The 15,068-nt window shown below is 44.5% G+C and overlaps 1 protein-coding gene across 1 annotated transcript in view; it reads right to left on the reverse strand.

The window, feature by feature from the left end:
* The window catches only part of GALNTL6 (polypeptide N-acetylgalactosaminyltransferase like 6), a 1,282,336-nt gene that overhangs the window by 837,785 nt on the left and 429,483 nt on the right, over positions 1 to 15,068 (reverse strand). The window contains exon 2 of the mRNA XM_024130813.1: positions 6,103 to 6,211. Within this exon, the coding sequence (XP_023986581.1) occupies positions 6,103 to 6,211 (109 nt within the window). The remainder of the gene's footprint in view (positions 1 to 6,102; positions 6,212 to 15,068) is intronic.

Below are 15,068 nucleotides of genomic sequence, written 5' to 3' on the forward strand. Positions count from 1 at the left end.
ATAAAACTCTTAGAGGAAAACATAGGTAGAACACTCTTTGACATAAATTGCAGCCAAGGTATTTTTGACCCACCACCTAGAGTAATGAAAATAAACAAAAACAACCGAATGCTAATGAAACTTAAAAGCTTCTGCACAGCAAAGGAAACCATAAACAAAAGACAACCCTCAGAATGGGAGGAAACATTTGCAAACGAAGCAAATGATAAGGGATTAATCTCCAAAATATATAAACAGCTCATGCACCTCAATATCAAAAAAAAAAAAAAAACCACCCAATCAAAAAATGGGCAGAAGACCTAAATAGACATTTCTCCAAAAAGACATACAGGTGGCCAACAAATACATGAAAAGGTGCTCAACATCACTAATTAGAGAAATGCAAATCAAAAGTACAATGAGCTATCACCTCACACCTGTGAGAACAGTCATCATCAAAAAATTTTCAAACAATAAATGCTGGAGAGGGTGTGGAGAAAAGGGAACCCTCCTACACTGTTGTTGGGAATGTAAATTGGTACAGCCACTATGGAGAACAGTATGGAGGTTCCTTAAAAAACTAAAAACAGAACTACCATAAGACCCAACAATCCCACTCCTAGGCATATATCCAGAGAAAACCATAATTCAAAAGGATGCATGCACCCCAATGTTCACTGCAGCACTATTTACAATAGCCAGGACATGGAAGCAACCTAAATGTCCATAAACAGAGGAATGGATAAAAAAGATGTGGTACATATATACAATGGAATATTACTCAGCCATAAAAAGGAACAAAACAGTGCCATTTGCAGAGATGTGGATGGACCCAGAGATTGTCATACAGAGTGAAGTAAGTCAGAAAGAGAAAAACAAATATCGTATAATATCACTTATATGTGGAATCTAGAAAAATGATACAGGTGAACTTATTTGCAAAGTTCAAATAAGATGAATTTATTTTCAAAGCAGAAATAAAGTCACAGATGTAGAGAACAAACTTATGGTTACCAAGGGGGAAGGGGACTGGATGAATTGGGAGACTGGGACTGACATATGTACACTACTATGTATAAAACAGATAACTAATGAGAACCTACTGTATAGCACAGGGAACTCTACTCAGTGCTCTGTGGTGACCTAAATGGGAAAGAAATCTAAAAAAGAGGGGATATATGTATATGTATGACAGATTCACTTTACTGTAAAGCAAGAAACTAACCCAACATTGTAAAGCAACTAAACTCCAATAAAAATTAACTAAAAAAAAAACAACTCTGCATTTTTCTCAAAGGTGGAAGCATCTTCACCATTTCCTCATAACTCAACTACCTCCTTTCTCCCTATATTCCACCTGCTTATATAAAAACGATTACTTAAAATACCTGATATTTCAAAAATTATCAAATATGCCACAAAGATGTAACTGTCAAAACAAAACATAAACTAACAACATCAATAAAAACACTAACAAAGACATTTGATAAAATGTATCTGGTATATTACAGTAATACACTTTTATAAAGATTACTGAGATCTCATCAGGAAGTAGTTTCTGGATTTTCATATTTTTAAGATATTTTCAGTGTTTATTAAGTAGGACAGACATTTGAAAACATAACAATATAATTAAAACATAACAAACAAATATAAAACATCAAACCACAGACCAGTGTGATGTACTTAAAGCAGTGCTTGGAAAGAAATTTAGAGTCCTAGATGCTTATTGTACAACAGAAGAAGGCTGAAATTAAGGAGGTATGAATCTAATTTTTTAATTTAGAAAAATATAGAAGTCAAAGAAAAGAAGTAATAAATTATGACTGTAAATCAATGAGAAAAACACAACAGGTAAGATGAACTATGTCGAAAATTGGTTTTGGACATAATTAATAAAATTGATAATTTCCTAGTGTAATAAGTTAAGGAAGAATGACAAAAAAAACTGGAACTAGAAATGAATAGGACTTTTACCTAAGAGAAGGCACAAATGGCCCATAAGCATAAATAAGAGATCAACTACATTAAAATTAGTAATATGCAAATTTATGTGACAATGAGCGATTATTTCATACCACAAAATTGAGAAAAATGAAAAGTCAGACAGTAATATTAAGTGTTGACAGGATACAGAGCAATGGGAATTCCATCCATTACTGCTTGCAGTGAAATCAGCATATCGACTTTGAAAAACAGTTTGTCACGTACTACATAGTATAACTGAAACGTGCATTCCTCAGACATGCAAATTCTACTATTAAATATGTATGTACCCTAAGAAAATATTGTCTCTATCCCAGAGCCATGCGCAAGAATACTTAGAGCAGCGTCATACATAACCCAAACCTGGGAACTCAGAACGTTTACAAAGTGGAAACCGTTGTGGAAAACTAAACAACAGGGCATACACCCAGAGAAAACCATAATTCAAAAAGACACATGCACCCCAATGTTCACTGCAGCACTATTTACAATAGCCAGGTCACGGAAGCAACCTAAATGCCCATCGACAGACAAATGGATAAAGAAGATGTGGTGCATATATACAATGGAATATTACTCAGCCATAAAAAGCAACTAAATTGGGTTATTTGTAGAGATGTTCATGGACCTAGTGACTGTCATTCAGAGGGAAGTAAGTCAGAAAGAGAAAAACAAATATTGTATGTTAATGCATATTATGTGGAATCTAGAAAAATTGTACAGATGAACTGGTTTGCAAGGCAGAAACAGAGACACAGATGTAGAGAACAAATGTATGGACACCAAGGGGGGAAAGCGGGGTGGGGGGGGATGGTGGTGGGGAAAAAATAATAATCTTTTGAAGTCTTATAATTTCCATTTTGGAGTTCACCCATTTCATTAAAAGTTATCTGCTTTACTGGTAAAAATGATTTTATATTTAGTTCGGGTGAAGGGAGGGGATAGAATGGTACAATGAGACCATTGTCATAATACATGTTTAAAAAACCTAGGAGTTTAAAGATCTGAAAAGTTTATATAAAAAAAAAGGAAATTAAACAACAGTTACAATGAATCAACTAGAAGTGCACACCCAAGAATGGATCTCAAAAATAATTTTGAATAAAAGAAGAAAGCCATACTATATGATTCAATGTTCAGATAAAGTCCAAACATAGGCAAAATGCAACAATATTTGTTCAGACATAAGAAATTACAGAGAAAAGTAAGAGTGAATACAAATTTCAAAACTTGGAGGAGACAGAATAGTACCAATGACCCTTTTTCTTGGCCTGCTTATTGGAAACAGAGATGTTTATCTTATTTTGACTTTATAACTGCATGTGTGTTTGTGTGTGCATATTTTATTTAGGCTATATTCTACAGTATTTTTAAAAAATGATAAATGATAGTCTATTGCACTTTTCATGTATCTTCCAGTGAATCATATACATACTAGCATTTAAAAGTATTTTAATTGCACACAAAATTTGTACTTTAGGAAACTTGTTTTATCACCAATTTTCTTTGTAGGTCAATTTCCCTTGCCCTGAGCTCTGATGAGAAAATTTAAGGTACATTTTTCCAGGAGGCAGAAAGGGTAGTACGTAGCAGAAATAAATGTGAAGTATTGGATTTTGTGTCCAAAACGCATTGGCACAAGCAAAGGATAGGCACATCAAATCAAGTGAAAGTAACTTAGATGGAAAAATAATTACAGTTTTCATTGGTGGAGTTTATAATATGTGCAAATAATTGGCCAATTACTTTATAGTATCTTTAATCCTTACAGCAATCCTGCAAAGTGTGAGGTGGATAGACCTAGTGACTGTCATTCAGAGGGAAGTAAGTCAGAAAGAGAAAAACAAATATTGTATGTTAATGCATATTATGTGGAATCTAGAAAAATTGTACAGATGAACTGGTTTGCAAGGCAGAAACAGAGACACAGATGTAGAGAACAAATGTATGGACACCAACGGGGGAAAGCGGGGTGGGTGGTGGTGGTGGGATGAATTGGGAGATTGGGATTGACATGTATACACTAATATGTATAAAATAGATAACTAATAAGAATTGGCCTGCTTATTGGAAACAGAGATGTTTATCTTATTTTGACTTTATAACTGCATGTGTGTTTGTGTGTGCATATTTTATTTAGGCTATATTCTACAGTATTTTTAAAAAATGATAAATGATAGTCTATTGCACTTTTCATGTATCTTCCAGTGAATCATATACATACTAGCATTTAAAAGTATTTTAATTGCACACAAAATTTGTACTTTAGGAAACTTGTTTTATCACCAATTTTCTTTGTAGGTCAATTTCCCTTGCCCTGAGCTCTGATGAGAAAATTTAAGGTACATTTTTCCAGGAGGCAGAAAGGGTAGTACGTAGCAGAAATAAATGTGAAGTATTGGATTTTGTGTCCAAAACGCATTGGCACAAGCAAAGGATAGGCACATCAAATCAAGTGAAAGTAACTTAGATGGAAAAATAATTACAGTTTTCATTGGTGGAGTTTATAATATGTGCAAATAATTGGCCAATTACTTTATAGTATCTTTAATCCTTATAGCAATCCTGCAAAGTAGAACATCAGACAGACAAATTGACTTTCCACTTACACAGAAAAGCTAGGATATGAACCCAGGTGTGTCTCTCTCCCGTATGTTCTCTTGCCATTACTTCATTTTGCCCAAATATTATCATTCGACGTCTGATGGTGGGGTGTAACGGAGCATAAGACAACCTGACTTTTAATCTCTCTCTACAAATTATTGGCTGTTTGACCTTGGATAATATTTCATGAATTCTTAAGAACTCATTTCTTTTTCTTTCCTTTTTTCTCTTTACAAATTGGGGATTATAATACCTATCTATCAAAGTCATTGTGAAATTTAAATAAAATACATATGCAAAGCCCCTAGTACAAAACATCTATTCAATTATTATTTTTATTATTATTACTAACTTGTGGTTAAATTATGAGAACATCTCCCCAAACTTTCAGCATCTTGTGGTTAAAAAAAGAAACAGACGGTTGGATGAATACAGGGCTGATCAAGCAAATAGAGGAAAAAGATCAGAGGACTGGAAAAGTAAGGATTCTGGTAAGGAGCTTGCCTTTGTCACTGTTCACAGAGTCATGCCAAGGTTGGACGGATGATGTCATATGGAAGAGGCTGATGCTCTGAGGGACAGGGAACATTCTTATGACAAGCAGGGGGGTAGGGGACAGTCTTATTTGGAGGAAAGGAATGAAAGAAGAAAATGGAAGACTAAGTCAAGCACACCTGATCCAGAGCTGAGAACATCCAAAGCCCTGAACACTGTCGTAACTATCTGAATATCCATTTCCGTGTTGCTAAGATGTCTTTACCAAACCATAGCTTCTCAATTTCTGCGATATCCTCACCATGACAAAAAAACCCAAAACCCAAAACAAAACAAAAAACAAACAAATACCCAACAGAGCTCCTTTGGTTGAATAATAGAATATGGACTTCCTATCATCAGTGAAGGTTATTACCTTCACTCGGTTATTACATCTATACCCTTCCGAATCCCTGCTTCCAACAACCTAAGTCCTTCTAGAGGGACATAATTTTTCCTGTGACTTTTCCAAGAAGTAAAAGGTTTCCTCTATCCCTAGCCTAAGACTAGAATCGGCTATGCAGAGACAGACCTACTGGATCCCACTGAACTGTTAGTTTGCCCAGGTATGGCCAACTTCAGGTCCCCGGCTCCTCTGATCCACCTGGCAGTGTCTAGAACTGCGGTCCTCCTTCCATCCTTGGCCCAGCCAGTTAGATACACCACAGCCCTAATGAGCGAATCTAGCTCAAGATACATGTGCTCCAAGTCAAGTCTCATGAATAAATCCAAGATGACCCCAGAAATGATTGAAAGACACTCTGGAAGTATAAAGCACGGCAGATTTCTAAAACTCGAATGACCTCTGTTCAGCTCATATTGTAAAGGCTATTCATTATTTTTTTCTCTCTCTGAAATTTGAAATTGTTTTGGTTCTGCCCAGCACTGACCTCCAATGTCCCCATGAAACCTACCTTACCGGGTGCAGAAGAAACACTAATGAGAGATCCTGTAAGTGACAAAGCAAAGTAGCACTTTGGGGTACACTGGACTCCATACCTGAGCGCATAGCCTCTTTCTGAATGCTCCCATAGTCATGCCAGTCCTTTCTTCTTAAACCATCTGTCCATGCATAGAATTGCCCATCTCCCAGGCCCAGTGGAAATGTCTGTGGAAAAGGAAAGTATTCAGAGCATAAAAAGGAGGTATTTCCTTTCGCATGGCAGGTAAACACAGCCAGGCACATCACACACAATCAAAGAATACTCGAATAAGTGACCCTCCTCAGTCGACTGAAAAGGAAGCTGTTGCTAGCGACCAGATGAATACACATTTTAAAACCTTTTTCCGTTTTAAAAATAAGAGCGTGTGTCGCACACAGCACCTACCATTTCCAATTTTACTTCATCCAGAGACATTAATAATTTAGTGTACCACCTCGTCTGAGCATAAATGCCTAGCTGTTTTCACTTGCCCCAAGCGTAAATAGTAGTAGTATTGATTTTGTATCATGGAAATACTTTTGTGATTTGTACAATTGTACTTGTTTTGATCAAGTATATTTGAACGGCCTGGTGACAATACGAGCAAGCGTTTTTTGAATGCTGTGTACCAGGTACTAAGTTGGGTACTCTGTGTACAGAAGATCCTTCGGGCTTCATGAGTCTTTGGTTGTAAACCTTCATTTTTCTGCTAATTAATCGAAGGCCCAGAGAAGTAAAATAACTTGAATGAAACCACAGGGGCCAAGTCAGGACTTGGACCAGTTCTATTAAGACCAACACTGTGTTCCTAACACCTATTAAATACTGCCTATCACCTAGAGCTCTGTCAAATTATGGTCCGTGGTTATGCTTATAGTTGAAATTACCACAAAGTCAACAACTGTAGTCACAACATGTTTTATGCTTTAGTAAAATTCAATATATTCTAATGTCACCTTGAAAATTATTTCTGTGTGCATGGCTGAAGCTACTTCTCTCTTTATGGTGTTTATCTTGGTCATAAACAAAAAAATGTTCTGAATGAAATGTATTTTCACAATCTTAACAGTCAAGATAATGTAAAATAAATGTTTTCATATTCACATACCATTTTCCTTTTATTTGGTTCATTTTTGGAAATAAATAAAACATCAACAGAATAAGGAGAACACTTTCGAAAGTTTCAATTTAAAACAAAAGATGAATAATTTCAGTGAGGAAATTTTACCCTAAGAACCTTTCCAAGGCAAATAAAAGGTCTTACTTCTTATTTTAAAATAGTACAACTACTGTGCTTATGAAAAAATTATCTACCTTGGGTCCATCTTTATAGCTTATAAAGGATCCACTTGTTTTGAAAGAATAAAAATGGACTTAATATTTAAAAAGGTAGTTAAATCAGAAGACAGATTTTTCCAGATCAGGTGACTATTATCTGTATACTTTTTTAAAAAAATTGTTCATAATAGTGGTGAGTTCAGGAAAACAGAGGAATAAACAAAGGATGATAGTGAGTTTATATAAAGTATTAAGAATAAAAAGGAAACATTTTAAAAGGAGGATGACAAGAAAGAAAAGATGGAAAAATTAACAGAAAATATAAAAGAAATAAAAGAAAATGGAATAAAACAATTTTAGGGTTATAATAGCAATACTAAAAAAACTCATGCATTTTTTCTGATCAATATTGCTTTTTTTTTTTTTTTTTTTTTGTGGTATGCGGGCCTTCCTCTGTTGTGGCCTCTCCCGTTGCGGAGCATAGGCTCCGGACGCGCAGGCTCAGAGGCCATGGCCCACGGCCCCTGCATCGGCAGGCGGACACGCAACCACTGCGCCACCAGGGAAGCCCACCAATATTGCTTTTATAATTAGAAACTTTCCCAAACTCAGCTGTGAATGGGAAGTTTTAAATAACCAAGTAACTTTAAAATACAAAACCCATGTTTTGTCTCAGCCATGCATTTCCAGGGATGAGTGCCGAGCAATCATAGAAATCTTACAGATTTAGATAATACCAGTTTATAATAAACATCACCTTCAGATCAAAATACATAATTTCAAAATAAACTTTGCCATGAAACCTGGAGATGTTCTTGTGTAAACTCTGAATATGCAAAGCTCTCTCTGATCACCTGTTGGTTTACAAGCCAGCCCCCTACTCCACCCCCAAACATGGAGGGCAAGGAGAGAGGGAGAGAGGCAGACCCTCCGGATGGGCGGGGGGTGGGTTTAACATGCAGGGAACTTACACATGAGGCTTGTCCTGCAAGACAACTTGATCTCTGCACCCGTCTGCCTGAATCTTACAAGTTTATAAAGAGGCCTTAACAGGGTCCAGTCACTATTCAGCCCAGACGGTCTCAACATCACTTTACTCTCTCAAGTCTGCATCCTTGAAACTGGTTCCCACCTTGGGAATGGGTGGCGGATGTCCCTTCCAAGGACAGGGGAAGGGTGAGGAGCCTCCCATCACTCGGGTCCAGCTGGCAGGTGGACCAGCTGCCATGACCTCCTGGTGACCTCCTCCAGCACCCCACCCCTTGAGACAGGCTCTTACAATCTCACATGACCTCACTTTTGCAGTGTGCCCTGAGCGGGTCTGCAAGGGGTCTTCTGAGACTGGAGGTGGCTCCAGGCGGCCGTCTGACTGCACTGCAGGCACAGACCTCTGCAGCAATACAGGTACAGGCAAGAGAAGACACAGATCAAGATGATTCTCAAAACCATAACGATTTGTTTCCACCAAGAGCCCTGTGATTCGAACCACTGGTTTATGAAGTCCTCTAGGCTGGGGTCTGATCACGCAGGACTTTCACTTGTGTCCTCCCGTGACTGGCTAAACATGACACATCAGCAGACTCATCGGGTGTAAACACACAGCAGTGCCTGGGTGATCCTTCCTTGTGAGGCAGGGACAATGTCCAAGGCCATGCTGTCTGGGAGGACAGCCCTCCTCATTAGAGGCACTTCAGTGTTCAGCAAAGACAGCCTCGCTGGCTTCCTTCAAGGCTTGCTAGGTGAATGTAGTCAGGGCTTCTGTGGGAGCTATGAAGTCCTGCAGGCCGATGGGGGGACAAAGACGGCAGCCGAAGGGCGGTTCCAGTGGGAAACAGAGCGTGCCCTCTGGCTCTGTAGGAACTTGACCTGGTTGTGCATGTCACACACGTTGGCCGGGGGAGGAGCACTGTTAGGCGTGAGGAGATAGACTGGGGGCCAGAGCTGCCAGACCAGGGCCCCAACTTCTCCCCTCACTCAAGGCTGCACCTTCCATCCCAGGTGTGGTGCGTTTCCACTGTCCCAGCCGGCAGCAGGACAATGGGGTCCCAGGGGAGACTGAGTGGTTCCCCCTCACCCAGGGGTGTGAGGTAACCCACCCATCCCTGTGGGATAGCCCATCGAAACCCTGCCCCTGTCCCAGGTGTGATGGGGCTTGGTGTTCTCAGCCCACAGCATGCGGATCCCCAGCGTCTCCACCATTTCTGTACCTTTACAGTACTGGGTGCTTTGGCAGGGGTCCCCAGTCTGCAATACGGGGCAACCGGCCCCACTGACTGATTGCTCAAATCTATCAAAGCCGAAGTGGCAACTTAGCCCCCCTGGCTATGCTGTTTTACTTGTTAGTAATTTAATCTGCTGCTTGACTATTCCCTTTTTTCCTTTCTACCAATCCTGCTGCTTGTGGGTTATAGGAGAGAAGGAACCTCCAGCCGATACCATGTTATTTTACCCAGTCTTGCATATCATGACCTTTGAACATGACCCCTGATCGCTATCCGACGATGGCATCCATACAGGGCATTCAGTTTCTCTAATTGCCTAATGGGTGAAAAAAAATTGCCTGGTTTGAGTGGAAAAAGGGAAAGTTTGGGTTAAGCCAGACACAGTGTCCGCACAAGTTGAGGCATATTTAGAACGCTCACTTGGACGGAGGGGACCGATATGATCAACTTGCCAATCCCTCAACTGCTGGGAACTCCTCTGCTGACGGCCCCAGACTCCTTTGGCAGTCGCCTTGGGCTTGTTTAGAACACACAGGACATGCTGCTACCGCATGAACCAGTCCCTGTAGTTCAAGGGCAACTTGGCATCCTTGGGGACGGCCCAGGAAGGGCTGGATGGGGACAAGTACAGGCACTGAGTGGCCCCTCTTTCTGTGCACCCCATCTGATGCATCTCCTGAAGGATCCGTTTTTAGGGCTCATCCTGAGCTGGACCATCGCCTCCTGCTGGCCTAGTGGGTGAGTACCTCACGGACCAGGATGTGGAAGACAGTAGGGACTGCCTCAGGCTCTTGCTGGTGAACATAAAAGTCTTTCCGCACCCCCTGAGCCCCCAGGGGCTTATTCATGATCATCCACCCCTAGGCCTCCCCTTGTCTACACCATCAGGTCAAGCCCTATCGAAGAGCCCAGCTGTCGGGGCCCAGGGCTAACGGCCAGGGTTCAGGGGTGATGACCAGCTCAGCAGGTCTGAGTCTAGGCCGCCGGCTGCTGCAGTCCCTTCCCCTTTCCACCTAGATGGTGTCCTTGTTGGGCTGAAGAGCAACTGAAGCCGCTGCGGTTGGGTTGCCCCGACTAGACCCATCTATATGCCAGGCTTCAGCAGAAATTTCCCCACTTCCTCTCTACAGGCTGCAGGGGCCGCCACAAAAATAGGGGAGGGGGCATTGGGAGGATCTACAGGCTCTACGGGGTCTAAGAGCACCCGCGTTTCTAGAGACAGTGGACAGGCAGACAGGGGCTTCTCTGCTGCGGACAGGCCGCCACTTCGTCACCCTGGGAGTTTGCGGGGATCCATGGAAGGTCTTCTCAACCCGCCCCTTGATGGGCAGGGAAGCCACTACAACATGGTGTTTCTTCCCGGGATGCTCTACCTGGAGAAGCGTGAGGTAGACTGCCAGGGTCTTTTGCTCTCTGGAGGGCTACTTGGCTTCTTCCCCCCTCCAAAACTGGGACCAAAAATCCTAGGGGAACTCTCTTCTCCCGCTGTTCCTGCCACAGGGTCCTACCCATACTTCTGCGAGCCACAGATCCATCAAACTCAAATGGCAGCCCCACTTGGGAGAGGCCCGGAGCTTTAATCTGCTTCCCTGGTATTTTGGCTTCTCAACGGCCGCTCGCTGCCCTGATCCACAGTCCCACACAGGCCTTTTCTTTACCAGGTAGTAAAACGGATGCATACACTATGCCAGGTGGGGAATAAAAGCCCTCCCCAAGCCCCTACAAAGGCTGGCACCTCTTCCAGGGGTCAGATAGGTTGCACCTTCTCAAACACGGCCGCTGAGACAATGCATGTCTTATCCGAACAAGCAATTCCCAAACCATCAATGCAGTGCCTTGAATTGTCTGGGGGTTCACTGCCCAGCCCCTCCCTCACAGGTGTTCTGGCAAAGTCTGCAGTGCCCTGAAGCAGAGGCTAGTCTTCACGTGTTAACACTGTATTATCAGTGTGTCGGGCCCATTTTACCGATGTGGGAAGGAAACAGGGACAGGTCTCGGGCTACCGTCCCACGGTAAGCAGCTCTTTGTAGGAAACCGCCCTCAGCAGGAAGCCCCTTTCCTTGTCACGTTAGCAGAGCTGTATTGTGACTACCTTTTCACCAGGCACCCCATGATCTACTCATGTCCAGCCCAGACGCACTTTTCAAGTCTTTTGATCACACAATACTTTGATCTACAGAAAGAACGGACAAGTGTAGGCAAAGACGTAGAAATGAAGAATCAGTAATTAACAGGTGACTAGATCTCTTCCCTAGCATCTCCTCCCATAATGTCGCCAACAAACTGGGCGCAAGAGAACACCTAGAGGAAGATGACGAGGCGTTCACGAGCCTGCACACAGTGGGGGGGCGGCGATGACCCGGACCCCCCATCTCAGGGATTAACCGAGATTACTGCCCTCCTTCCCTTTAAAACTTCCATGGCGAGCAGAATCTCAGAGGTGGTTTTTGGGGGACACAGAGTTCACCACCTCCCCAGGTTGTCGGCACTCTGATTAAAGATAACGTTCCCTTCTAGGAACATCTGTGAGTTTGATTTTGTAAGCGGCAAGCGGTGGGACCCTATTCAACACCACCATGACCCGCACGGGCTGTGCAGCAGCTTCCGGGCGGCACTGGAAAGTTCCACTGCTGTCCCTCCCACGGGAAGGCAAACTGATCGCTTGACTCTGGCCAGGGGTGGACTGAAGAAAGCATTTGCTAAGTCCAGCTCAGCATGGTGCATTCCTAGGGCCACGGCCAAGGCATCTTAGAGGGGGGCAGCGATGCAGACCCCTTGCTCACCTCTCCTAGGGCAGCGCCATCCGCCAGGAGCCATCTGGCTCTTTTACTGGCCTGACGGGGCTGTGGAAAGCACTGCGGGCAGGGAGTATGATTCCCACTCTGTGCAGTTCTTAGATTTCTGTTTCTATTTCCTTAGGCTCCCAGGCAGTTAGTTTGGTTCCACAGTTACCACGCTTCAAGGAGTGGTAGACTTACTGGTTCCCAGCTGGTGTTTCCCCTCAGCACTGATGTGATTACTGTAACCTGAGGCCAATCTCACCATTAAGGGTTTGCCGAGTTTGACCTCCTAGGAGATCAACACCCAATTTGTTCTTTGGTATCGGAGAGATTAAAACTTTGTAATCTCGTGGTGGAGAACGCCCAATTTGCACTGTCAAAGGGACCTTCCTACCTTCCTGACATAACTGTCCTCTTTAACCATCAATTGTGCTGTAATAGAGCACATTCAGTTCCAGTAGCAACCAGAGCCGTCACCTGTTGTTTATTTCTGGGGACCAATGACTAGTGAGCTCAACGTGAGGCCTCTGATCACCCCCCGATGGCCCTCACCTGTAGGTGATCTTGGCCCTCGTCCTATACCGGGGGGTGTGGCAGGCACAGACCCCGAATAAGGCTGTATCCTTGAGGCCTCTGCTGGAGCAGGTGGGCCGTCAGGGATGAGAGGGGTGGTGGGGCAAGTCTGAACTGCTGCTCAGGTTTTAAATGTTTCCACAGGCTGGTCTACCTTGTCAGGTGGGCCCCGGGCAGCACTAAGGTCAAACCACCTTAGCTTCTGGGTTATTTTCACTGTTGGAATAGGCTTGTGGCTTTTCAAGCTCTCTCTGTCTCTCTCGGGTCTTTCCCGCAGCCTGTACCTATTCGCGGGATTTGCCCATTTCCCCCAGATTAGCAATGGGCAATGGACTATCCAGCATCTTAAGTGACGTGTCTCACAGCTGAGCTCAGAATGGACTTCTCATCCCATAGCCGGTGCTGGGGCAGGCGGGAGGGTCTCGGCCTTCACTCCTGCAGTAAATGTGGCAGCCTTCCAAGACCGGGGGTAGTTGGCCGGTTTCATTTCCGACTCCCTAAGAATCTGCTGCACCTCCTCTCTAGATTTCCAGAGTCCCAAGCCTCCCAACAGCTAGAATAAACCAACCTATAAGCACCTGGAACCCCCAGCGCCATGCAGGTGCTGCTGGAGGGCAGGGGGTGTGTGGGGGGGTGTCGGCGGGTGGGGGTGGTAATGCTCATTTCCTCTGCCCCCCCATCCCATAGCCGCACTAACCTCTCCCGGATACTTTCTCTGGCCTTTTGCTGGAACTCGGAAGCTGCATCAATAATCTCGGCGGGGCTTTATTCTCCCCTCAGGAACGTTTCCTGAGCTGAGGGCTGCCCGCTGGCTGGGGCTGCCCTTGATGTGCTTTTGCTGTCCCTTGTATGAGGGGTGGCTGGCAAGGGTCTTTCATCCGTTCCACCGTCAATCACCACAATGTCCTCGTCTTCATCCTCATCAACTTCCCAGGGGTCCCACCTCTTGGCGTCCCAACCAGGATGTCACAGGCGCTGGATCTTCATCCGCCGGCCTGCAGCCTCGTTTTGCAAACAGCCGACTGGAGTCCGCAGCTCAGCACCGCTCCCCCTCGCCTGCCGCCAGCAGAGCAGGGGACTCCGCGCCTCCTCCTGGGGCCTCGGCCCTCCTTTCAGCCTCTAGTCGGCATCCGTGGAGCAGAGGTCAGCCCACGGAGGGGACCATTTCTCTCCCGTCTGGGAGGCTGGGCCCTACAGCAGTTCAGACAGCTGCCTTGGACCAGCTGGCGTCTCCAGGGCGTCCACAGCATCCAACATCTAGGACACCCCTCCTCCCATTGAGGGCGACGGCCAACTCGGGGTCTTCCCTGTGGGCACCTCTTTCTCAAGGCCCGCTTCTTGGAGGGCTCCCCAACTGTTAGTGCACAAGCCAGCCCCCTACACAGACAGCAAGGAGAGACCCACCGAGAAAGAGGCAGGCCCTCCAGATGGGCGGGGGCGCGTGTAACAAACAGAGAACTTACACAGCAGGCTTATCCCGAGCGGCCGCCATCTGCACTCGCCCGGCCGCTGAGTCTCAGAAGTTTATCGAGAGGCCTTAAGGGGCCCGCTCAGTATCCAATCAGGTGGTCCCCACGCCGCTTTGCTCTCTGAAGACTGCGTTCTTCAAAGAGCTCCCGATGGGGAGAGTAGGCAGGGCGTGCATTCCCGGACACGGGAGGGGTGGAGCCTCTGGTTGCCTGGGTCAAGCTTGGGGTTAACCAGAGGTCACGACCTCTCCCCGCCCTCCTCCAACATTACCAGGCACATTCTATTTCCCTTCTTTTGATCTGTGCAATGCTGAGAATCCGTAGCAGCTGGTAATAAAGAGCAGATTGACTGCAAGAGTTAATCTTTGCTTTCTCCAGAAACCTCACGAAAACGGCAGTGAAGCACCAGAGGAATCAAGAAAGCAGACAGTGGAACTGACATGATCTTTTTGTAAATGGCTGAGAGTTACTGCGAGGGAAGTGTATTTTGTTCTTTGTTTTTGTTTTGCCAGTGAACTTCTAAAATATGTGACATTGGAGGCATCAGGTGTTTCTGAGGGCGAGGTTATAGGTGAAAACAATAAGATTGACATTGTTGAAGAGGGTTGTTAGATGCTCCTGGGTTCCATCCCCCTTCCCAACAAGGAGGTGATTTCTGAGGCCCACCCACCATGCTACTCCCTGTAGAGGGTTGGAGTTTGAATGAGACAAGCATGTTTT

The sequence above is a fragment of the Physeter macrocephalus genome, chromosome 9 (assembly GCF_002837175.3).
Source record: "Physeter macrocephalus isolate SW-GA chromosome 9, ASM283717v5, whole genome shotgun sequence".
Lineage (NCBI taxonomy): Eukaryota > Metazoa > Chordata > Mammalia > Artiodactyla > Physeteridae > Physeter > Physeter macrocephalus.